The sequence below is a fragment of the Ictidomys tridecemlineatus genome, chromosome 2 (genome assembly GCF_052094955.1).
Source record: "Ictidomys tridecemlineatus isolate mIctTri1 chromosome 2, mIctTri1.hap1, whole genome shotgun sequence".
NCBI classification, from domain to species: Eukaryota; Metazoa; Chordata; class Mammalia; order Rodentia; family Sciuridae; genus Ictidomys; species Ictidomys tridecemlineatus.
This window is the reverse complement of record NC_135478.1, coordinates 34,440,855-34,468,161: the sequence shown is the minus strand read 5'-3', so window position 1 is coordinate 34,468,161 and position 27,307 is coordinate 34,440,855. Positions and strand designations below refer to the sequence as shown.

General features: G+C 33.8%; 1 protein-coding gene across 2 annotated transcripts in view; it reads right to left on the bottom strand.

Moving 5' to 3' along the window:
* Ngly1 (N-glycanase 1) overlaps positions 1-27,307 on the bottom strand; it is a 51,003-nt gene that overhangs the window by 14,029 nt on the left and 9,667 nt on the right. For both annotated transcript variants that reach the window (XM_005317274.5, XM_005317275.5), the window contains exons 3-8: positions 25,209-25,454; positions 14,824-14,989; positions 5,797-6,019; positions 2,995-3,116; positions 1,743-1,888; positions 296-406 (exon numbers count right to left, since the gene is read on the bottom strand). In XM_005317274.5, the coding sequence (XP_005317331.2) occupies positions 296-406; positions 1,743-1,888; positions 2,995-3,116; positions 5,797-6,019; positions 14,824-14,989; positions 25,209-25,454 (1,014 nt within the window). The remainder of the gene's footprint in view (positions 1-295; positions 407-1,742; positions 1,889-2,994; positions 3,117-5,796; positions 6,020-14,823; positions 14,990-25,208; positions 25,455-27,307) is intronic.

The window sequence follows — 27,307 nt, the reverse complement described above, 5'->3', positions numbered from 1 at the left end:
TATATTATTGTAAAGGAATCTGCTTTCATAAATAATATACTTTTATGTCAAGTATAACAAATATTAAAATTGTTTCACTGACCTTTACAATTCAATCTAAAAATATAAAACCCATATTTTCAGTGAGTCTTCAAAATTTTCAATGAACAAAAAGACATTTAACATATTAAAATATTTATACTTGCAAAATAATGCTATAATTTTAAACATTTCAGTGGGTTAAAATATGGTTATTCTTGATTACATAAAAAATTTATAATGTTCTTTCAAAAAATGACAAATAACCATCACATACCTGCTTATTAATTCCATTAATAGTTTCTCGAAGTAATTCTTCTTTAATCTCAGTTCTTCTAGAGATCACCTCCTCATGTTTACAAGAATATCTCCAAGTGACATCAACTACCTGAAATAAATTATAGAATATAAATATTTAAAAAGATTATAATCATCTACTTTCATTTGATAAACATTTAAGATGCATGATTCTTAAATACAATTTTAAAAATACTATCCTTTAAGATTTAAAAAACCCACGAAGGAAAGTGAAGAGAATATATTTTTTTTTCTGTACATGGTGTACTTCCAAGAAGTACAGGTTTATTCCAACATAAAAAGATGAAATTTTCAGAATATTAGCCAGGATTTATCTACAAAGCTGATTCCACAATACCAAACAAATTTTCATTTTTATCATATCGAATTTATATTACGAATCAACTGATTTTTGACAAATGTGAAATGACAATTCAATGCAAAAAGAAGTCTTTTAACAAATGATATTACAATAATTCACTATTTGCATACTGAAAATGAATATCAACCTATACCTTGGACCAAATTAATATGTAAAAATTAATTCAAAATGGATCACACACTAAATGCAAAACTATAAATATAAAATTTTTAAAAGAAAATGAGAGAAAATCATGACCTTGAGCTAGCTAGGCAAAAATTTCTTAGCCACATCAAAAAGGCAAAATCTATAGGTAGATTGGACTTCACTGATTTCTTCTCATTTCTTTCTTCAAAAGAACATGAAAAGTTACAGACAAAAAAACCTTTGTGAAGCACATCTGATAAAGGACTTATTTAAGAATATATGACAAACTCTCAAAACACAATAGTAAGATGTCATTAATGGAAAACAAACAAGCAAAGGGGACATACAGATGGCAAATAAATACATAAAAAGATGTTAAATAATATTTGTCATTAGAAAAGTATAAGCATAATAATATATTGCTACATGTATCTGCTAAAAGGACTAAAATTAAAAGGTTAAACCATACTAAAAATTAGCAAGGATGTGGAAAACTGGCAATTCTCACATCCTGCTGGTAAGCATGTAAAATGGTGTAATCACTTTGGAAAACAGTCAGCAGTTTTCTAAAAAGTTATATGTATACCTACTATGATTCAGTCATTCCACTCCCAGGCATTAAGTAAAGAGAAAAGTACATGTCCATAAAAAGACTTGTATACATGAGTGTTCTTAGCAGCATAATTTAAAATATCAAAAACTCGAAACTGCCCAAATATCTATCTATAGGTAAATAGATAAACAAATTATGGTGCATCTACACAGTGGAATACTGATTGTAATAATGATTTTTTATGGGTGAATACAAATGACAAAAATGTACTAAATTATACACTTTAAATATATGCAACTGATTATGACATTAAACTGTCAATATATATATATTTTTCTTGAAAAATAATTTTCTCACATGCCCTACCTCATCTTTAGAAAATGCTATGACATAGGAAAGCTTCTTGCCCCATCCTATTTCATAAAGGAGTGGTTTGTCACAGACATCTTCACATGCATCACAGTGCAGCCACCGCTGCTGAGAAGGAGAAAAGACTTCTGTCCAAACATGGTCTACTCAAGTGAGACAAGAGAACAAAAATAAGGAAATAAAATGAAATTTATAAAATCAGAACAACTTCCAGTAACTATATTCAAACTCCAACAAACTATGTAATGAAAATTAATATTCTAAATTTTAGTTATGAATGAGCATATTTGTGTTAATTTCTCTTTCTCTTTAAAATCCTTGAAAACATTGCTGAAATACTCTCATACGGTTTTAGTTTTAATTAAAAATGTGTGTTGTAACTCTAAAGAAGAAAAATGTATTAAACAATAGCATCAAAAACATCTGGCTTAGCTGGGTGCAGTAATGCACGCCTAAAATCCCAGTGACTTGGGAGGCTGCTGCAGGATGATCACAATTTAAGTCCAGGTTGGGCATCTTAGGAAGACCCTGTCTCAAAATAAAGAGTAAAAAGTACTGGGAACACACAACTCAGTGGTAGAGCACTCCTCCTGGGTTCAACCCCCAGTACTAAGAAAAAAGAAATTAATACTACTTTTTTCAATTTGTAGTCTCTCTCTGGACCCTAAGACTCAGAACCAGAAGGTCTAACAGGATCTCCTGATAGTGATGCTCTCTGTATTTGACTGTAAGAGAAGAACCATCAACTGAGGGTTTCACTTGAGTCAAGAAATCAATGGAAACACAAGTAAAACTCTAAACAAAGAAGACAAATTTTTAACATGTAGACAATGAATCATTTCTAAACAAAGACAATACAAATACATGGCTTTTCTTATATTATTTTTGTATACTATAATTTATTTACTAAATCATTTATAGTAATCCCTCTGAAAAAGATTTTTATAGCACATTACTATACAGAAATAGCATTATTATAAATGCTATGGTAAAGTTTTAATAAAATAATATTTAGAGTACAAAGTACATGTCCATATAAAAGACTTGTATACATGCTAAGTATATTACAAAAATCTTGTAATTCCTTTAAAAAAAAAAACTTATAAGGTTGGTATTGCTGTGATTTTACAAAAGGCAAATGAAAGCTCAGAATAACGAGGCCCGAGAGTAAAAAAATGATGGGCTCAGACTGAAAACCTGAAACGTGAATCTACAAAACCCTACTCCACTCTTATACCACAATCTGTACCTGTGTAATCCCAAACATAACGAGCTTCAAATCCTAAAGCTCGACAGCACAGTGTAAAACAATTGGCCCACTCGCCACACCGTCCACATCTTGTTTCCAAAAGTTTCTCGGGATCGTTATACCTGGTGTAAAACAACAAGAAAGAAAAACAGCTTTGAGTTATCAAAACCAGGATTTTAAAATAATTTATATTACCTCTATGCTAAACATTAATCATGTTTCTTAATTTCTTATTTTAAAATATTGATTAACAAGCCTAGAGTATATAAGACACTGTGCTAGAATCTTTGGTGAAAAATGATTTAACAGTGATATTTCCTTTAAGGTGTTTACAATCCTAAGAGAAAGAAGAAATTAACATGAATAATTTTATTATACAGCAGAATATGATAAAAAACATACAAAAGGTCAGACTTGACATTATGGAAGCGTGGTTGTGGAAGAGAGCTTCTATTTGAACTGGGCTAAGGAAGATAAGATTTGTACATGCAGATTCTCTAGGAAATCTGCTTAAGGTATTAAACATTATTCTAGCAAGTGATATAATTAGCTTGTTGTGTTTAAAAGGTAAATAACTACTCAGTGAGGATAGGATTTCAGCTTACTAACTTAAAAGGTATTTTTCTTTCTAATGATATTGACTATGAGGTTACTCTTCTGAATTATTTAGTATCTTGTTAATTTGAAAGTATTTTTAATTTTAAAAATTTTAAAAGCATTCTTTTAAAAAATTATAAAAGCATCATAAGAATGGTACTTTCAGGGGCTGGGGTTGTGGCTCAGTGGTAGAGTGCTTGTCTAGCAATTGGGAGGCCCTGGGTTCGATCCGCAGCACCACATAAAAATGACAACTACAACTAAAAATTAAATATTTAAAAAAATGGCACTTTGAGAACATCAAATTTTGCATATTGTATTGAGAAGGAGTTTGAGCTGATGCAGCTAAGCAGGTATAAGTACCCGAGCTGAGCAGAGATGTCAGCCATGAGCCTGGGAAGTAAAGGAATCAGTGGCATGAATGGATTGGCTCTGTAATAATAAGTTTATTAAACTGATGCTACATTAAATGAATTTAGAACTTAGGTAATTAAGTAATTGAAATAAAGTATAAATTTACATCAAGGGGTAATAACAGAATTAGAGCATCGTATGTCTCCATCTTCTATATACACTACTGCTGCCAAAGTCAAGTGGACCAGATTAAGGGCCCTGTGGCAGAGCTCATGCTTAGCAGGCACAAGGCCCTGGATTCAGTCACTAGCACCAAAAGACAAGACTGGCTTTTTTTTTTTTTTTTTTAAAGAGAGAGTGAGAGAGGAGAGAGAGAGAGAAAGAGAGAGAGAGAGAGAGAGAGAGAGAATTTTTAATATTTATTTTTAGTTCTTGGCGGACACAACATCTTTGTTTGTATGTGGTGCTGAGGATGGAACCCGGGCCGCACGCATGCCAGGCGAGCGCGCTACCACTTGAGCCACATCTCCAGCCCCAAGACTGGCTTTTAATTAATAGTGTTTAGGGCTGAGGATATAGTTCAGTGGTAGAATGCTTGACTAGCATGCTTGAGGTCCTGAGGTTTAATCCCAGAACTGCAAAAACAAAAGCATTTATTATTCAAGCTCTATAAAGACCAGCTAGCATTGAAACAAGCAAAAAATCAGAAAGAAAAATAACACTTTGCATAAATATCTATGCTAGTCTTTGCCATACCACACACAGCATTATTAATTTAAATGTAACTGCCTAGAAATAGTTTATGAAGAGGATTCAATTACACACACACACACACACACACGCACACACACATATTACATACAGATATACACACATACTCACACGTAACTCTACTAATCTCTATAAAGGGGCTATGCAAATAAATGCATGCTAACTGATGAAATAACACTAATTTTAGATAATTATTGGTTATTAGAATCTGATAACATAGAGCTGGTTCCAAATTAGATACAGAAATGAGCCCCTAAGCTCTCAAAATTCGCTACTTCAAAAACATGGTATCTTTTCTTGCCTGATAATACAACCAAATTTTTTAAATAGTATCAATTAAGAAAGTCTGATATAAGAAAATCTGATACATAAAATATATGTACATTTATATATTAAAGGATGGAAAAAGTTAATGCAACAATAAAACTTCCGTAGTTTAAAATTTAGAGCCATAAGGAGTAGCTGAGGTTGGGTGGAAGAAATTTCTAATTAAAACAAATTTGTCTTTGTTAAGAAAATATGATTACAATTTATTATATACTTTTACATTCCATATTATTATTTGATGACTAAGTATAGCATATATAGCATATATAGCATATTATATTTACCATCACAATGATCAGAATTATTAGTATTGTTTTTTGATATCAGTATTAGTTATCTGAAAAGTAAAATTACATATTAAAAGTATAAGATTTACAGGATTAAAAATACATCTTTCACTAACACTCAAAATTCAAAATCTAGAGCAAGATACAACAAACTTCCTATGAAAGGACAGACGGTAGATATTTTGGACTTTGCAGGTCATATATATGGTCTATCATCAATATTCAATTGTTGCAGCCTGAAAACAGACTATAAGTAAATGAATCAGCATGGCTATGTTCTACTAAAACTTTATTTACAAAACCAGGATGTGGGCTACATTTAGCCTGCAAGTTAGTTTGCAGACCTCTGTTCCAGAGACATATATTTCTAATAATTAATAAAAAGATTAAAAAGTTCATTTAATAAAAATTCACTTCTAACTATTTTATTAAGAGATTATTCCGATTTTATTTTCTAGGTACCCACCTTGGAAATCGATTGCTGAGCTGGCATGTATCACAGTAATGATCTTCTACGTTCTTTGCACCCCACTTCAGTTCATCATCATTGGGCAATAATGATTTATTTCTAGATCTAGTCTGTCCACCACATTTGCTGCACAAAATATTATTCACCCAGTGAAAAAATTCCTCCTTGAACCAGTGCAAAAGCTCCAGCAAAAGAAAATCCTCATCGCTTATATTAGTACCTGAGAAGTTAGAGAGAACCAAGTAAGACCTAAAGCTGAGAAAATCTAAAAATTTTATGTAAATCCCAATTTATTTTTATAGGTAATTATTTACATGTATGAACACACAAGACATGAATAAGAACATGTTATAAAATAACAGCTGTCATCTATAGAAGAATGGGATCAACTGAGAGTTCCTGTATAATATGAAAGTTTTCCATGAGGAATCTATAAATGAGTTAGTTTCAATACAAACAAACTTTTAGAAATAGAGTACTGCCATCCTCTTCTTCAGTCTAGTCCCTATATTTAGCAGCCAGAATGAGCATATTAAAAATGTAAGCCAGAGTCAGGGCATAGCTCAGTGATAAGCACTTGCCTAGCAAGCTCAAGGTTCTGGGTTCCATCTCCAGAACCAGAGTGGGGAGAAAAGCCAGATCAGTCACTCAAAAACCCATAAACTGGTTTTCTTCCACTTCATTCAGAATAAAATTCAAAATTTCTATCCTTGTTTTTCCAGCTCACCTTCTGTAGTAGGCTAAAATACAGACCCCCAAAAGATGTTCACATCCTAATCCCTGGAGCCTATATAGTTACTTTATATGGGGGGAAAACTGCAGATGTAATGAAATTAAGGATCTTCACCACAGATATTATCCTGGAACATATGGATGGACCCTAATGCAACCACATGTATCCTCATAAGAGGAAAGCAGAAGATTTTACACACAGAAGAGAAAGGCAATGTGAAGATGGGGCAGAGAGCTTTCTGAAGATGCTGGCTGTGAATACTGGAGCGATGTAGCCACAAACCAAGGATTACCAGTAGTTACCAGAAGCTGGAAAAAGTAAAGAAAGGATTCTACCTTGTGGAAGGAGCATGGCTCTGCTGACACTGACTTTACCCTGTGATACCAATTTTTAAACTTCTGGCACCCAGAATTATGAGAATAAATTTGTTTTTTAAAATTCATCAAGTTTCTGGTAATCTGTTGTAGTAAGCCATAGGAAATTGATAAACTCTCTCATCTGTCTTGCTCATTCTACAGCCACAATGCCCACCCTCCCTTCTTCCCTTGCCATCTCTCAAATGTGCCAAACTCATTCTCACCTCAGTGGGCCCCTTTGTTACTGCTCTCTCCTGGCAAGGGAAATCACTGCTATTCAGAGAGAATTTCCCTGATAATTCTATACCAAACAGCATTCTTCCTAGTTACTCACTCTCCTTTCTGTTATCCTGACTTATCTTCCCAGCACTCATTACTACTTGAAATACTTAAGTTGTTGGTTTATTTCCCTTTGGCTATCTCTCCCCATGATAGCAGGTCCTTTGTTTCATTCTCTGCTGTGTACCCAACACCTAGAACTGTACTTGCTACATGAGATGCTCAGTACATATCTGAATGAACAATGTAACAGAAAAATCTCAAGATATTATTTAGAATTGATATTGTTCCCCAAATAGGCATTATCAAGACAGGAAAAGAAAAGAAAGAAGACATTATATTCGTATTTCTGGGAAGTATGATTCCCAAAGTCAGGACCACATGAGGGTCAGTATTACTTGGTTAGGTTAAATAATAATCTTAATAGCAGCTCTGAAAAATGGATCTACAGAATAATCACTCAGGCATCTAAGAGATAATAAGTATTAAAGGGAGGTCTGACTTAGATGATAAATCCTGTGAAGACATTATTTAGAGAATGGAAAGCTTAAAATACACAACCAAGACTTCAAATTTACAAATTTTGTATCTTCAAAGATTCCATATAAATGTAAATGGGTTTCTAGTAACTTCCCAGTAACAAAATTTAACAATTTTAGGACCTAAATTTATCCCCTGAAAACCTATGGTATCAGTGTATAAAGGAAAGAGAAGAGGAGAAAACGTAAAAATTCTCAGTAGACATCCTTCAACACACCTTTAAAGCTCAACACTCTGCACCCCATGTATTCATATTCAATTCAGCAGGCCAACATAAATTATCACTTCTCCAAAAAGTATTGCCTGTGTCTGAAGCACTTTATTAAGAGAAGCATTTATTCTACCAGGCTGATTATCAAACCATGCTTCTGAGCCTTAACTATCTCTAACAGTGTATAGGGCAATAAGGACTATACTTCTGCTTCAAATAAGAACATTGGTACTAGTTCATAAATCCAAGTGAGATTTTGTCTGGAAAGGAACAAAAGAATCCACTGCATAAATGAAAGAACATTACCAACCTGGCCAGTGGAGGCTTTGTCATCATCTCAGCCGAATAGTTAAGTGCTAGGGCAGAAACTGCTAGTTGCCATACTATATACATTTGCTACTTCTTTATTTATACAATTCTAATTTTGAGGACAATGTACCAACTAAAAGACTATAGGTCCCAGCCTCTCTTACATCTAAGAGAGGCCAAATTACTAGGCTTTGTATGACTCCAAAGAAGGGCTTCTTCAAGAGGATAGGCTCAATATAGAGGTATATAAACTTTATTGCCGTTTCTCCTTTCTTATTTCCTAATGTCTGGTCAACAAATGTGATGGCTGGTACTCCACCAGACATTTTAGGCAATGAGGTGATGGGGAGGATGAAAACTGTGTATGCCTGACCCAAAAGACAGAAGGGCATGTAGGTCTTTGACAATAGCACACCAATAACACCACACTTTCTATCTCAGTAATTTTTGGGGTAGGGGTACAGGGGATTGAACTCAGGGGCACTAGACCACTGAGCCACATCCCCAGTCCTATTTTGTATTTTATTTAGAGACAGGGTCTCACTGAGTTGCTTAGCACCTCACTTTAGCTGAGGCTGGCTTTGAACTCAACGGTCCTCCTGCCTCAGTCTCCCCAGCTGCTGGGATTACAGGTGTGTGCCACTGCACCTGGACCTATCTCAGTAATTTTTTACATGATAAAATAAATAATCCTTAAGCCACTGGAGTCATTATTACTCTCAGCCCAACCAAACCCCACCTATCTGATACGCTCATTATATCAATAATACCACTTATTTTACTAAATGTTCAAATTTCCTTCACTTGTTACTCTTCCTCCTCCTGTATTCTGTGTTTCTAAAACATTGCCCTCTAACAGACTTTCAGCAATAATGGAAATAATTTCATATTGCACTATCCCACAGGGTTGCCACTAACAACCTATAGTTATTGTGTACCTGGAATGTTTTGAATATGACCGAATAATCTAATTTTTAATTTCACTTAATTTAAACCAATTTAAATGCAAATACCCACACGAGGCTAAGGCTACAGTGTTTTAAAGAACCTCTGTAATCCTTTTGTTTTCACTCTCAGCAACCTCATTTCCTTCGTGGTTTTACCTACCACATTAAAGTGCCTTTCAAGACTTGACCTCTTATCAAAATCCCAGGCCTGCGTTTTCACTTGGCAATTCAGATGATATGCAATATATACCTTAAACTAGTAGCTTTTTTTCCTTCAAAACCTGCTTTCATTCTTGAGCTCTGTAATGTTTTGAACAACCAATAAAAAAAAAAAAAAAAAAAACCTGCTTTCATTGACTCCTCTTATTTTCTAGTTTTCTAGATTCAAAATTAGACAGTCATCTTTGACATCCTCATGTATACATAACTCTACTTTTAAAATTTTTTTATTTGTAGATAGACACAATACCTTTATTTATTTATTCTTACATGGTGCTGAGGATCAAACCCAGTGCCTCACACATGCCTCTACCACTGAGCTATAAGCCCAGCCTCTTGTATCATATTTTCTATCACCAAAACAACTTTCATATCTGCCTTCTCCCCTGCAGTCACCTTGTTCACACTCTTATATAAATGCCATTACTATCATGTTTTAGTTCTTCTCTCCTTTCTCTCTTGATTTTTGTTCATCTTACAAGCTGTTAAAGATGAATCTTCTTTAACCACAGTTCGGAATCTCCTCATTAAAGCTTCAACAGTTAAGCCTACTGAATCAAGTATTGTGACTTCCTAAGAAACTTTTATTTCCTCTTTTCTGATGAATGAATTATATATCATATCTGCTGTATGCGCACTCACAGTAACAATATGGATTAGTTATCTAACTAAGATATGTGCTTCCTCTTAATTTCTTTGGTCCTTATTTTATATTTCAAACTTTATTAGAAATATCATTTGTTTCATTTTTTAACTCCAGTTCTTTTTGGAAAAATTAAAGACAAATTCAATATCAACTGATCTACTTGAGACTGAAAATCAACCAAAATAAGGTCTCAGCCTACCTGATCTGCCATTATTGCTTTACATACACCCTTCCCTACACACATGGCCAAACTGTAGTACTGTTCCCAAATAGCCTGTATTCCTCTGCCTTCATGCATGCTGTTCACTACAGTTTCCTACCCTGTTATGTCCTTTGACATCTCAGCTTACAAATCCCACTGATTTTTCTTGGTCCTTAAAGAAAAGCCTAATCTTTTACTGATTTGTCATACTATCCCACTAAACTGATGTGTTCTTTCTTTCTTGTGTCAGTTAAAACTTCTTAAGTGTGAAAGAGTATACAGATCTTAGAAGTCATATTCCTATGTGATGAAGTTATGAACTATTTATCTTCACCCTATTTGCCACAAAACAAAACAAAACACACCTATGCAATTACACTTACAATACTTAATACAATACTTAAGAGGAAAAAATTCGGAGACAAATGTCAACAGGGACCATCAATAGATTTTATGAGAAATGGACCTAAAGTCTAAACTAATGGACTTGAAGGGTTCTCAGTACACTGACACAACCATTCCCATGGTGAGGACAAATAGACCAATACCTCAGGATAACCACACCATTCACTTGATGCTCCTTTTTGTGAATTCTTGTTCCTTGAACAATTTCCTAAATGTTATTTGCCTAGAGAGAAAGAATGTGCTGAACAAAACTCAAGCATTCTGTCTCTGATTTATTTCTCACAGCAATTTATTCATTTGGCAACATATTCTTTTTTAAATTCGCACTTCACATGTTACATTTACTGGAACCTGCCTCACACTCAGTTGTTAGCTTATTTTAATTCGTGTTCCCTGTTCAGTTGCTTAAGGAAGGGCTATATTACCATTTCTCTTCAGCATGGCCCAGCCAATGACTCAAACACAGAATGTATACAATAAGTACCTAATAGGCATTTATATAAGATACATAAAAGATGATGGATAGTACACGAAGCTCAATAGGACCTTATGATCACATCATGCACTGTTACTTTACATTAGAAAAAAAAATCTGTTATTATAAGAAGAAAAGAATGGTTTCAAGGTCAGCAGAATGAAAGCAGAATTATGTCTACGGCTCAGGCCAGTCATCAAAAACAGAACAGTATAACACTAAAATATGAAGACCACCAAAATACAAGGGGTAGCAAATGACATATGGAAAAAGTGATGAAAAAGGCCAAGTATGGTGGTGCATGCCTGTAATTCGAGCATCTTGGGCGACTGAGACAGGAGGATCCCAAGTTCAAAGCCAGCCTCAGCAAACTCAGTGAGGTCCTAGGTAACTCAGTGAGACCCTGTCTAAAAATAAAAAAGGCTAAGAATGTGACTTAGTAGTTAGCATCCCTGGATTCAATCCCTGATGGGGGGGAAAATTTAAAATAGGAAATAAATAAATAAAACCAAACTAACCCTCACAGGCATTTTCAGTTGTTGATCTGGTTTCTTTCAAGTAGTGTCATCAAACTGAAAATCAACAATTATTCCTGGAACCAACAGAGAGCTGAGGTCACAGAGCCAATGGTCACCCCCAAATCCTAAGAGACAGGCCAACTCAGAGGATCGTGGCCAACATGTGCTTACCTGGATCCATAAACTTCTAAGAACTTCTAACCCCGCCCCCAAGTACTTGGAATTGGTCTCAGGGCCTTCTATATGCTAGGCCAGCACTCTATCATTGAGCTACATTCCCAGACATTTTTAAAACATTTTATTTTGAGACAGGATCTTACTAAATTGCCCAGGCTGGTCTCAAACTTACAACTCTCCTGCCTCTTGGGTAGCTAAAATTACAGGTATGTGCCACTACCCAGCTTAAATGACAATGTTAAACAAAATGCAGAGTATAAGACTGAGTATGGTCTAATTTGGGAGTGAGAAATACAGTACGGGAAGAGTTCCCCACACTTCTGTGCATTCTGCTTTTGGGAACCTCAAGGTTCTCATAATAAACAAAAAAGACCTTTATGGCTCTGTGAAAAGAGAAGGGAAGAATAAGAATTGTGAACTATGCCCACAGCTAGGAAAAGCCTTCTACCAGAGCATTATCTGAACTGGGGAGAGGCCATTTCCCTGAATCTAGCTCCTTATAGCCTCCTGTCTTACCTATTGGGGAGAGAAGCTACAACATGTATGAGGGTAACACCCAGGGCTAAAAGCCCACTAAAACACTGAGATTTAGTCCAAACATTATAGAGCCTCCCCTGTACTTTTTTTTAGGTGTTGGGGATTGAACCAAGGATCTTGTGTACCATCCCCATACCTTACAAATACTCCAACAGGTTTCCAGTATGATCCGAGCACCATAGGAATATAAAGCCTGTGACTTTTAGAGCCATAACATATATTAAACATGGCCTTTGAGCTAAATTAACATAAATCTTTATACAAAAGTCCTGTTTACTTCAGCTCCTAGTACCTAATATATTATGATCAGATTTTAATAAACCTTTCAAAGCATGTAAAATAGGAAGGAAGTCTATAGAGACAAAGCAAATATTAGGGCCACTCAGATACAGCATATATTTTGGAATTTAAAATAACCACCTTATATGTTTTATATGTTTACATTATTGATTCATTTGTATGTTAGGACCCCTAATGAAAAAGTAGATGACATGTAAGAACAAATAAGTGATATAAGTGGAGAGACAGAAACTCTAACAAGAAAATCTAAAGGAAATGCTAGAAATCAAAAACACTGTATACAAATGAAGAATGCCTTTCAGGGACAGACTGGAAATAGTCAAGGAATCAACGAGCTTGAAGACAGATCAACAGAAACTTCCTAAACTGGAATGCAAAGGGAAAAGACAGAAAAAGAAATAGAACTCTAGAAAAATTTCAAAATTAAACAGAACATCTAAGAACTCTAGCAACTGAAGCACAGAGATAATGAAGGTAAAATAGAATATATGCTGGCATATCAGAAGGAAAAGAGAGAAGGAAGCATAGAATATTTGAAGTAATACCCCAAACCACAGATCCAAGATACTTGAAAACATCAAGCAGGAAAAATACACACAATCTACACCTACGCATATCTTGTTCAAACTGCAGAAAACCAAAGACAAAGAGAAGATCTTGAATGAGGAATAAGACAGAATATACAATAGACTTTTCATCAGAAATAATGCAAGCAGGAAAAATAAAATAAAATGAAATATTTAAAGTGTTGAAAGAAAAACCCACCAACCTATAATTCTATATCCTGGTGATATTATCCTTCAAAAGTGAGGAAGAAATAAATACTTTCTCAGGTAAACAAAAACTGAGGAACTTCAACTCCAGCAGACCTGCCATGAAAGAAATATAAGAAGTTCTTTAGGGAAAAGGAAAATGATATAGGTCAGAAACTTGGGTCTACATAAAGAAATGAATAACACTAGAGAAGAATTAAGAGAAGGTAAAATTTAAGTTATCTTATTCTTACTTGATCTAAAACAAGACTTTAAATAACAATAGGATTGTGAGTACAGGAAATGATGCTCAACCTCATGGCAAATCAAAACTACTGTGAGATATACCTCACCCTTATTATGGCTACTATAAAGGAAACAAACAATAAAACAAAATAACAGAAAATAGTAAGTGCTGTTGGGATGTAAAGAAACTGAAACCCCTGGACACTGAAGAAAGAAAATGTATAGTTTCTATGGAAAAGAATATGGCAGATCTTCACAAAAAATAAAAACAGAATCACCATATGATCCAGCAATTCCACTTTTGGGTATATACCTCAAATAATTGAAACCAGAGTCTTAAAGAGATATTCGCATACCCATGTTCATGGCAGCATTGTTCATAACAGATAAAATATACAAGCAACCTGAGTATCAATACTATGTGAATGGATAAACAAAATGTGGTATATGATCATAATAGAAATCAGCCTTAAAATGGAAGAAAATTCTGCAATGTTACAAAACAAATAAATCTTGAAGAAATTATACTAAGGAAATAGGCCAATTCCCAAAAGACAAATACTACATTGATTCCACTTATATGAGATATTTACAGCAGTCAAAATTGTATAGACATTAAAAAAAAATCATAGAGAAAGAAAGTAGAATGTTGACTGCCAAAGACTGACAGGGAGGATGGAAAATGAGAGTGATCATTTTAATGGACACAGAACTTCACTTTTATAAGACAAACAGAGTTATGAAGCTAGATGTGGTCACGGTTTTATTATAACATCATGAATATATTTAACAGCACTAAACTCTATACTTAAAAGTGGTTAGAATGGTATGTGTATTTTACAATGTAATAATTTTTAACAAGCTAAGACATATTTATTATAATTATGCTATTATTAAACTTAAAAATCTATATATTAGGGGCTGGGGCTGTATGTAGCTCTGAGGCAAAGCACTTGCCTAGCATGTGTGAAGCACTAGATTCAATCCTCAGCACTGCATAAAAATAAACAAACAAAGGCATGCTGTCTATACACAACTACAAGAAAAGTTTTTTTTTTTTTAAATCTATATAGTAACGGGTTATTTACAGTGTATTCAGAAAAAGGCACTACTTCAGTATTAATTTAGCAATGATGCATATTTAACAATAAATTCTTATGGAAAGCCACTACCTTTATCCAATTTTCTGGCTCTGGACAACTTTTCTTGTGATTTCCTTTTTAGTTCTTTGACTGGAATGTAAGTTAATGCTTTCTCCTGGAGAACAGGATTTTCATACAGCAGCACATGCTGAATGTTGGATTGAAGAACTTTTAGAATGGTTGAATCAGCAGTAACCTAATAGATAAAAAAAATGAAATTAGCTTTTCACTATATGCTACAAAAATACAACATAATAAAACCCCTATGGGTCTATGATTTCACATATAAAGTAAAACATATAGATTCCCTGAGAAACAATAATTATATCCTAAATATAATTACCTTTACAATACTCTTAGAAGATAGCCACATTAGTTCAGAATCTAACATATATCTGCTTTTTCCCTCTAAATATATTACTGAGGACATACTTAAACAGAAATATGTGGAATTCTTGACCACTGCTTAAATCAAGGTAGTGCTCTGAATAATGCATCTGACTTCAAATGCTTGTAATACTAGGAAAGGTGACATGATTTTAAGGGATCAGGAATTATACAAACTCTTAAAAGGAAAGGTAGATATGAATAGAATAAAGGAAAAAAAACAAGGCAACATTCACCCCTAGCAGAATGGTGATGAAAGGTCAAAAATGTTTTCAAAATAATTTCAAGGACAAAGAAGCCATAGGTTCCAACAGCAGAACTATGTAGTCATTTTGGCTTTTCCCTCATTGGCATCCCATCAACAAAGAAGTCTGCCTCTGAGCTGTAAGGCTACATGCTTAGGGTCTCAAAAGAAAAGGAATAACCAAGTCATGACCAGTTGCTTCTGACACTTTGCACCATGCAGCCTGCCTTGACCCCCTCAAGGTTGCTGGAAACAAATGCAATTATTTACATATAGACAAGCAAGAACTTGTGTATAATGATCCACAAAAGCAACTGTGGAACCAACCTAGATGCCCTTCAGTAGATGAATAAACAAAGAAAATGTGGTATATATACACAATGGAATATTACTCAGCAAGTAAAAGAGAATAAAATCATGGCATTTGCAGGTAAATGGATGGAATTGGAGAATATAATGCTAAGTGAAGTTAGCCAATCCCAAAAAACCAAATGCTCATTGTTTTCTCTGATATAAGGAGGATGATCCATAGTGGGGTTGGAGGGGGATCATGGGAGGAATAGATGAACTCTAGATAGGGCAGAGGGAGGAGGTAAAAAGGATGGTGGAATGAGATGGACATCATTACCCTAAGTACACGTATGAAGACATGAATGGTATGACTCTACTTTGTGTACAACCAGAGATATGAAAAATTGTGTTCTATATGTGTAATATGAATTATAAAGCATTCTGTTGTCATATATAACAAATTAGAATAATTAAAAAAAACATACCTATATACCTGTTAACTCTGCTTAATAGCTACATACCCTTGGACAACTTACCAACATGCTCTTTTAATCTCTTGATTGTATAAGTATATAATGAAAGTAAATATACATACCTCAAAGGTTAAAAAAAAAGAAAAGAAAGAAAATCAACATATACTGTTAAGAAGAGTCATTAGTATCAATATCAGAAGAACTAATCCTACAGCAATACCAGCAAAAATAAAAGAGACTGGGGTGAGTTTACGACTCAGTGATAGAGTGCTAGCCTAGCACAGGTGAGGCCCTGGGTTCGATCATCAGTACCACATAAAACTAAATAAATAAAATAAAGATATTGTGTCCATCTACAACTAAAAAATAATAAGAAAAAGAAAAGACTAAAAAAAGTATATCTTCAGCAATTTTGAGATTTACTGTGTAAATGCTTCTGGATTTGATAGGATTATGACCTAATGAACTTACTATTATAAATTAAAAATACCTTAAATTGAAAATGCATTTCATACACCCAACTTACTGAACATGACATTTAGCAAGATGGTACTCTGGAGCATAAGTTGTTTATTTGTGATGGCATGGCTGACTGCTATTGCCACTGCCCAGCATCACCTAAGAATCTAATACTGCACATCACAGGCCCAAGAAGAGTCAAAATTCAGATTTCCAAGTATGGTTTTCACTGAATATGTATTGTATTTCTTTGTCATCATTATAAAGCTGGAAAAATCTTTAAGTCAAACTATCTGTATTCAAAGTTTCAATTATGGATTGTGGAAATAAAAATTTAAAAACAAAAATGAAAAAAAGTGTAGATGGTACCAAACAGTAGAATAAACAAACAAAAGAATTATCAATCAATCAAAAGCCTTATCTTAGAGCAAAAGCATTTTCTAAGAATGAGACATAAAGAGAATAGACATGAAAATAAATTCCTAAGTTTTCAAATCTGGTTAACAGGAATTGTAGAAAGAGGGTAGAAACAATGTAAGAAAGAAACTTCTATGTTGAAGAGCCAGTATTAATGGAAAACAAAACAAAAACTAGGCATATAAGGATGCATCTCAACCCACGTTAAAAAAGAAATTTCTAAAAGCCTTTAAGCAGTCAGAAACATAACATGTAAAGAAGAAAATTTTTGCAAGTCAAAAAAAATGGCTAAAATAGAATTCATACCTAGTTAAATAAATAAATACACTTTCTGATGTATTACAACAGAGAAAATATCACTCCAAAAATCTTATCTAAAATAATTATTAGGTAAATTAGTCAAAAAATATCATATAATGGGTTCAATGTCCAGTACCATTAAAAAATATGTAAATATACAGACTAAATAAATAAATAAGTATAAATAAAACAAGACATTCAAGAGTAAGATAAAAATCAATCAAACAAAAAACTGGCAAAACTTAAGTTTTGATTGGTCTAAATACACAGTCACAACTGGAAAGTAAAATCTCCAATTTCTTTTCATAAGGAAAGTGACAAAAGAGCAAAATAGAGGTTACTGTCCTTAAAAATATATAAAATTCAATATTTTAATTAGAAATTTCAGGTCGATAATTAGAAAACCAAAGTTAACTTTCTAACCCTTAGAGTGGCAATAATGGAAAACTTGATTGATCCAAACAAAACAAAAAGAGAAAAAAAGAAAAAAAAACAACAGAAAAGCAAGGAAATCAGAAACACAAAAATAAGGTTTAACAATTACAGTAAATGTAAATTGGTTAAATATGCATTTTAAAAGGTAGAGAGAGGCTGATTAAAAAAAAGCAAACCACTGTCAAATACAATTAAGTAAAGCACTGGCATGGGAGGCAAGACAGAAAAAGTATTACATGACAGAACCACTACAGTAATTCAACAAATATTTGTCTGTGAGAATGTGTTAAGTATTGGAAAAATAATGAAGATCAAACTAAAAAGAACATTATCTTCACAGAGCAAGCAATCTATGAATACATATTAATACAACAATGTTCATTTACTCAAACATTTATTAATGCTTTATTTGCTAGGTATTGGGAATACAATGTAAGTTAAATAACTTCATTCACAGATATTTAAGAATTATAAAGCAAATATATAAAGGGCAAAATCAGACTTTACAACTGGGATTCTATAGAGACGTCCCTGAAGAAATGACATTTGTGGTAAAATATAAAGGAAAAGGAAAAAGACCACTCCTTTGAGCAACTAATAAAAAAAAATAATAAAATAAAACAACATCTCAAAAAAAGAAAAGAAAAAGACCCCACTCCTGTCAGAAGAATCAAGGGAAGGCAGCTGGAGAGCTTATATGTAGGAGGATATACTTGGCATAGTGTGAAGACTCAGAGAAATCAAGGCATTCCGTACATATAGTAAGTGGAAAATGGTGAAAAAGTAAAGTTGAGGGTTAGGTTGGGTTGATAAGTGGCTAGATCTCTCTGGTCTCTTTCCATTATAAAGAAAGACATTAAAAAGTTTTAAGCAAGGGAATAAAAAGATCAGATCTTCGGTTTTTGTTTTGTTTTGTTTTTTTTTGGGGGGGGGGGGATACCACTCTACCTTTTATGTAGAAAAGGAGCCATCAGAAGATCTGAGAGAAGCTTATAGGAGAACTCCAAGAAAGGTGGGGTCTTAAACTAGGGAACTCATATAATATTGGTAGAAAAAGTAAATGTATTTAAGAAGAACTTAGGAAGTAGAATCAACATGTCTCGGTGACTGACTGTACAGGAGTCAGAAGCAGTTAGAAAAGGAGTGAAATATGTTAGGAATGATCCATGGATTTTTGACATGAGCAACTGGGTCAGTAGTTGAACCACTTACAGTAGTAAAAAGAGCTAAAGATACTAAGTGGTCAAATAAAAATAAACTAAAAAAATACATTAAATTTGGCAACAGTGGAGACTGTTGATCTTTTTTTTTTTAAACTTTTATGTAGTTGTAGATGGACAGCATGCCTTTATTTTGTTTGTTTGTTTATGTGGTGCTAAGGATTTGTTTATTTTATGTATGTATGTATATATGTATGTATGTATGTATGTAGTACCAAGGATCGAACCCAGTGCCGCACAGGTGCTAGGCAAGGCTCTGCTTCTGAGCTACAACCTCAGCCTAAGACCATTGATCTTGATAAGTAGTCTTGTTATTTAGTGTTATTTAGGAAAGAAAGCTACAAGACTGAGTTGTACAAGTGGTGCTTCAAAGTGGATTAAGTACACCATGGTGCTACCAAAGTGGGGGAAAAATTAACCCTCTAGCTTCATTTGCTTTTAGTTGACTTAAAAGTCACTGATTTAGGTCTGGAGATATAGCTCAGTTGGTAGAGTGCTTGCCTCACGTGCACAAGGCCCTGAGTTCAATTCTTAGCATCACAAACAAACAAACAAAAATCACTGATTTGGGAGGTCACACAGCTGGGAAATACATTAGTTTCCCAATATCTTTGCTGTACCAGTACTCCTCTGACATGTGAGTCATGATGACAGCAGTTGACTAGGTTACTCTTCAGGGACCTAAAGTATGCGTTTACTGTAGTGTTGATGGGTGACTAGAATAGGATGAAAGGCTTAGCACCTCAGTTTTCATACTGTGTCTATCTCCTTTCTAGGCTTAATCTTTGAAGGTCAGATTCTACTCAGCCCTGCATGTAGACATGTTGATCTTTTGAGAAACGTTTTGTCTAAAACTATAATATCACACTAGAGGGTTAACTTGACCTAGACTTGCTTCATCACTCTAGATCTATCCCCTCCACCACCAACCCTTCCCCAACCCCATTAAAGATAAAGACATCTATCAGTCAGAGTGAATAGAAACATCAAACCTTCATAAAGGGAGTGAAGAAAAAAAGGGGGGCACCTATTCCCAGAAAAGACATGAATATTTCTCTCCTTTATGGCCCCTGTCTCCCTCATTAATCCTATCCTATATTATAATCCCTTAACTCCCTAGAGTTGAGAAGGGCAAGGGCTCCCACTTCACCATTCTTTAGTTACTGAATAAAGCCTTTCTTTCTTCTCAACACTTGTCCCCAGGACTTTGGGTTTTCCATTGGATAAGCCTCCTAACCTGGTTCTGGTAACAAATACAAAATAGTTCACTGGGATGTGGGAAAAAAATATTTGAGCTTTTTATATTTTTTGCCCCAGAAGTAAAGCAATTAAGTTATAATAATATTTAATATTTGGACTAATAGTCACTCCCTCATAGATTGGAGAAGCCATTCTGAGGAAGAGAGAAAAATGCTACAAAGTAGAGGGAGTTAAAAGTAACATGCTTTATGGCATGCTCCTTCCTCCTTTTGCAGTTACAAAGAACTTCAAAGGTGCCTGGTTAAATGAATTTATAGACTATATGATGTAGTTTTAAGTTCTTTATGATCTATTTAAGCCTAAACTCTGGCTTAAACAGATTATAAAGAACTATGGGATGAGCTGGATGAGATGGCACATGTCTGTAATCTCAGCAACTCAGGTGGTTGAAGCAAGAGGACCTCAAGTTCAAGGCCAGCCTGGGCACTTTAGCAAGACCTTGTCTCAAAATAAAAACTACAGAATGGACTGGAGATATAACTCAGTGGTAGAACACATGCTCTGGGTTCACTCCCCAGCATGGCTAACAAATACCCCAAACCCCCCAAAATCATCACAAAACCCCTAAAAACGGAAGGGATGAATGCAACTGCAGACAGAAGAAATCTGTTACAAACTTGGTGATAAGAAATACAGGGAATTCACAATGGAGAAGAATATGCTCCTTTAGAATAAGCTCCAGAAAAAAGTCTCCATTTTTATTCAGAAGAATTCTTATAAAAATGAGACATTTAAAGTGGCATCTTTTTCTTAAATGCAGATTTTCATTTACTGAAAGGGTAAGAACTCATCCAGAGTATTTTTATTTTCAATTTAATCCTTTTCAATCTGGAAATTACCTCATTCATTGTGGTTTTAATGGCATTCAAATGATCTTGAACAATCATTTATTTTCTTGCCTTATTTCTTTACATATTCATTGGCACAACTCTGAAAACAACTAAGCCATAAAAATAGAAGGTTGCTGATTGCCTGGCGATTACAGCAGCTGGGTAACCATGTACTAATGCTACATAAGGCAGCAGTTAATTGCCTGACAGAATAAAAGTTATTTGGAGTATAAATGACAGTTTAAAACGTGAAATCTGTTTTAGAGATGTTTTCTTCCCTAATCATACTTCCAATTATTTTGGTTTCTGGTGTGAGATATATTTAAGCCTTTTCAAGAAAAAAAGTTCAATGCATGTGATTCTTTCAAATCATGTGATATCATCAGTGGAAGATAGATTAGCAAATTCACTTCTTTGGTAAAGGATCAAGGCTCCATGGGCCCACTAATGCTCTTTCAACCTTTATGTATCCTTTATTTTTGTGGCTTTTAAATTTAAAGTCTGTTTTAAAACACAAAGGTTCTAATAATACATTTTAAATGACCGTTTAATTAAACTTGGAATTCAATAAATTTATTTCTTACCAAAAAAACTTTTTTCCTATTTATAAAAGTAAGAAATGTTGTAAAAAATTCAGGAATGGCACCAATAATATGAAATAACTCATAACTTCACTACTCAGAGGAAATTATGGTTGAGAATTATGAAAATTATGGTTATGTCCACGTAGTGCTCTTTCTTAATATTTTGCATATATATATATATATTTTTTATTTTTATCACTTTCTAAAGGTCATAGGTAGTGGTTTATTTGGAAAAGTAGATTCATATTCAAGGGAGAACGCATGTTATCTCTAGAGGGAGAAACATTAAGAGAAATTCATGTGTTACACACATACACACAATTTATGTTGCTTAATTTTAGAATTCTGTTTACATTTTTCCCATTTAATAATGCTCTTCTTCTCAAAGAGCCAACATCATTTTTAACAGACACCAAATATGCCAATATAAGGACATACTACAATTTAAGAAATCCCCTAATGAAGGGCATATAGGTATTACTTTAAGAGTGGTAGTTTCACGGGCTGGGGTTGTGGGCTCAGCGGTAGAGTGCTCGCCTGGCATGTACGAGACCCTGGGTTTGATCTTTAGCACCAAATAAAAAATAAACAAATAAAATAAAGGTATTGTGTCCAACTACAACTAAAAAATAAATATTAATAAAAATAAAAAATAAATACATATCAATACACACCACAGGTAACAGTAACTAAGAGTTCATGAAAAATTCTTAATTTAATATACATTCTAATAGTAGTCATATGCCAAATAATAGCATACATTTGGACTAGGTGTATAAAACTACTGAATAAATCATATTTTAAGCAAATCATAATTCACAATGTTTTTAATCTAGACAAAATCATAAAACTGGAAATAATGCATCTAAAATTCTGGAATTCTGTGTCTTTTAAAAATTGGTTTTGCTGTTTTGAATCTTAAAGGAAAAGCACTAGAGCTATTTCAACAATGACTATCATCTTGACATATTTTCAAAATTTTGCTTGATACAGTTGTAACCAAAGAAATATAATACACAAGTTCATCAGGATTTATCTAGTTTATATACAAGTAAAATATTTAAATCTCTCTCTTACTTTGTTCCATCCTAACCTTATTTAGTGTCCTCACTTAAGATGGGCAAAGCAGGAGAAAATAACTATTAAGTTCTATATGGCAGTAACTAATGGTGATTAAAAGTTTAAATAACAAAATATTTTTAAAGAATATGTATACTGAACAACAATAAATGCTGGTGAGGTTGTAGGGGAAAATGTATATTTGTACATTGTTGGGGGGACTTCAGACTAGTATAACCATTCTGGAAAGCACTATGGAGATTCCAAAAAAAACTAGGGATGAAACCACCATATGATTCAGCTATCCTATCCCACTCCTTGGTATTTTCCCCAAAGATCTAAAATGAGCATACTACAATAATACAGTCACCTTCATGTGGATAGCAACACAATTCATAATAGCTAAACCATGGAACCAATACAGATGCCTATCAATAGATGAATGAATTAAGAAACTGTGATGCATATATATAATGGAGTTCTAGCATAAAAAAGAATGAAATCATGGCATTTGCTGCTAAATGAATGGAAATGGAGCCTATCATTCTAAGTGAAATAAGCCAAACTCAGAAACTCAAAGGTAGAATGTTTTCTCTCACATGTGGAAGCTAATGGGGGAGGGAAGGATAGGTTAATATAAAAAAAATCAAATATAAATTAATAGACAAGTGAAAGGAAGTCAAACAGGGTAGTGGAAAAAGATGGAAGAGGAGAGAGGGAAGAAGGGAAAAGGGATGGGAAAATGGAGTAATCAATAAACTAAAATCAATTTCCATGCATGTATGAGTTTGTTGAGATGAAGCCAACTACTATGTATAACTATAAAGCTCTTAAAGGAAAAAAAATGTAACCTTGTACCTTTAATTCTTATACGTATCATGAATTATTTACATTTCTTATACTGTTCAATTAGTTTTTCCAACAAGCTCTTAAGATCCTTAAAGACTATATAATTATAATTGTTTTTATGTGCCATACTCCTGCATATAGTGACTTGCTCATTGTTTACTTGCTTAATACAAAAAAAATTACAGAGTATAAAAAGTATATTGCATTCCTTGATCCAACTTGATGGTGACCTATTATTTCTCTAAATAAACTTTATAGATACATTGAAAACAAAGGTATATTCCAGTGGTCTATGGATAGCCAAGAGCTATCTATAAAAAATAAGATTCATCCAGTTTTTTCCAACTTCTTTAAGAAATACACAAAAAAATATTTTGTTTCCAGGACTAGAGAAGTAAGAGTTGATAAATACTTGATTATTAATAGCATATATATCTTTGAGAAATACTTGATTATTAATAGCATACAACTTTGAGAAATAGTTTATTTTCTTCTAAACTGTAGAATTAGTTTTAGCCATAGAATGAGATTATGCTTTTACATGGTACATCAGGTTAATTGCAAGGGTAAGAAGCAAAAAAAAAAAAAAAAAAAAGGAATATTAAAGAAGATTCAGAAAATTCTTTCCTGAGCCAGAATACTAACAAAATACTACTTAGTCCAGCAAAGATATTTTGTAAAATAAAATGTGGTCAAGTTTTTTTGTTTTTTTTTGGGGGGGGGGGGAGAATACTTAATGATCTCTATCAGAAGAAATTTTTATAAAAAGGATACTTATTTCCTAATAAATGGGATCATTTAGGCTTATATAGAATGTCTGTAAAATACCAAAAATCTATTTCAGTTCTCTGAAGTATATATCTATGTATGCTAATAAGTAAACTTCACTAATTTTCCAGCATCCACTATTAATATATGAATGCATTTTTATTTACCTAAAGCCCAAAAGAAGCTAATTTTTCAGTTAAGATGTTGACAGTGGTTGGCCTATTAGAATTAATAATTCTCATGGCAAATAACAGCAGGTAAAATTTAGATTAGAAATGTGAATGTGCTAAGCTGAGTATGATGGCATATACCTATAACTGCAGCAACTGGGGAGGGTGAAGCAAAAGATCTCAAGTTTGAAGTCAGTGTGGGAAACTTAGAGGCAATGTGCGTTAAAATAAAATAAAATAGGGCTGGGTATCTGACTTGGCGGTAGATTGTGTGCCTAGCATGTGCGAGCCACTCTCTAGTACCACCAAATAAAAACATCAGAGAATTAGAGGAAATGTAATTTAATGGTGATAACTGCTATTCAGCAAGTCCATTTATTTTAAGTTAAAAATATATGCTAATTTGTATAACTGATTTAGTCATACAGCAAGGCAACAGGTACATTTATAAATGATAAAGAAACCCCAGAATCAATAAGCCGTAAGTTTCAAAATATAAATAAAAGATAGTCATTTGAAAATTTTAAAACACTGAAGTAATCTGGATATGTTCTAAGAACCAAGAATATCTGCGCCACAAATTCAGGAATAAATCATAACATAGTCTAAAGCTTTTGCTGTTTCAATACTTTGACAGAATGGTTAAGAAAAGTTTAATGCTAACATTACCTTTGGAGCAGAGGGTAGATTTGATGACAGCCCTTGATGGTTTCCTACATGTTGGGTTAACCCATTAGCATTTGAAGACTGTGTTGTAGGAAGCGGGGTAGTAGTTGAAGGTTGCTTAGATGATTCTACTTTGTGGCTCTTAATTGATCCATCCAATCTACTACTTCTCTCTATGGCAATCAGGTCACGAATTTTTTGCAGTTGTTCCACTGAAGCTTTTTTAGGAAATATAAGATGTGTTTCTCCCTGGAATGGATAAAATTGGGAAAATTTTTAATCTTTGTTTTATACTAATATATACAACAAAGACAACTGTAATGGTTTGGATATGAGGTGTCCCCTAAAGCTCTTGTGTTAATGCAGGAATATCCAGAGGTGAAATGTTTAGATTATGAGAGCTATAACCTAATAGATCCATCCTAGTTTAAATGGACTAACTGGGTAATTACTGCAGGTAGGTGGGTAGGGCATGGGCTAGAGGAGGTAGGTCACTATGGGGAAGCCCTGGAAGGATCCATCTTCCCTAAAGTTCATTCCCCCTTCTTTCTCTGCTTCCTGACTACCAGGAGCTGAGCAGTTCTCCTCCAACATTCCCTTTTGCCTAATACATCAATGAATGCATCATATTTTAACAATTGTGGGTTTTATTTTTACCATAATAACTCTTTTTTTACTACAAAGCTAGATAATGCCTAAACCCAAACTAGAAAATTAAGAAAATTTGTCTTATTAGAAAATAACACTTGTTTAATAGAGCTCAAAAGACTTTTAGAAAAATATATTATCTTTTGGAATAAGGGTTTCAAAATACATATTCCTATTTTTTCTGCAATAGAGTATGATACTATTATTATCTATGAAATTCCCTATGAAATTCCAATAGTCATACTAAAGGATCAATAAGAATTTATAAACACAGTAGGTTAACTATGGTTGATGACAATTAATTGAATACTCTGACAAACTAGCTAACAGAGGATTTTTTAAAATATATTTTTTATAATATATTCTTATGTGGTGCTGAGGATGGAACCCAATGCCTTACACATGCTAGGTGAACCCTCTACCACTGAGCCATAGTTCCAGCCCGTAACAGAAGATTTTGAATGTTCCCAGCACAAAGAAATAATACATATTTATCTAAGTGATGGATATGTCAATTACCCTGATGTGATCATTACACCCTGTAAACATATATGAAAATATGACACGGTTCCACATAAATATGTATAATTGCTATGTGTCAATTAAAACTTAAAATATATTTAGAAAGAAAGTTATATAAGAGCCTCTGACTCTTCTAAATAAATCTTTAAAGAATAGCTTTCAAGTATTTGCTGAGAGTCATTTCAAAACTATGGATTTTTTTTGCAATGCTTGCAAACAAATGCAGAGCTTTGCATATGTTAGACAAGTGCTGTACTATTGAGCTTATAGCCCATATCTATGGATTATTAACAGTAATAGAAAGGTGGTCTGTTGAGAGTCACCGCTGAAGGGGCCCCAGCAAACTTTCAGACTGCCAGCTGATGATTGGCTCACAGCGGCCCCAGCAACATCTAGCTGATTGGCTCCTCTGCGGTGATGCTCATTGGGGGACTTTTTTGGCTCCGCCCAGGTGACCCAGCCAATCGACCTCAAGAGCAAGAGGATTGTGGGAGGTGGAGAGGCTTATGGGTTTGGGGGAGAAGCTTGTGGTAAGCCGGTGGTGGCAGTTGGGCTCTGAAGGTTTTCCTGAGGAGCTGTTTTGTTTGGCGTGTGTGGTTCTAAAAATAAAGTTTGTTTCTTTTGACAAGTGGCTCCTGAATTGTGCCCAGCCAGACTGCAGCATTTTGCTAGCCGTCTCCTTACAAAATTCCTCATTGGCAACCTTCCATAACAGGTATTGTCCTCCATTTAGCACAGCTTTACACACATTAGCCCAATCTGCTGGCGTCATGTTCAAGTTGTTAATATATATATTATTATATATAATATATATTATTATATATTCCCCAAAGATAAACTTAAAATAACCTTTTTTACTCTAAACTTTTTAAGTTTATCTTTGGGGAATATATACCTCTTCCCAGTGGTCTAAACAAAATAAAAATATATTT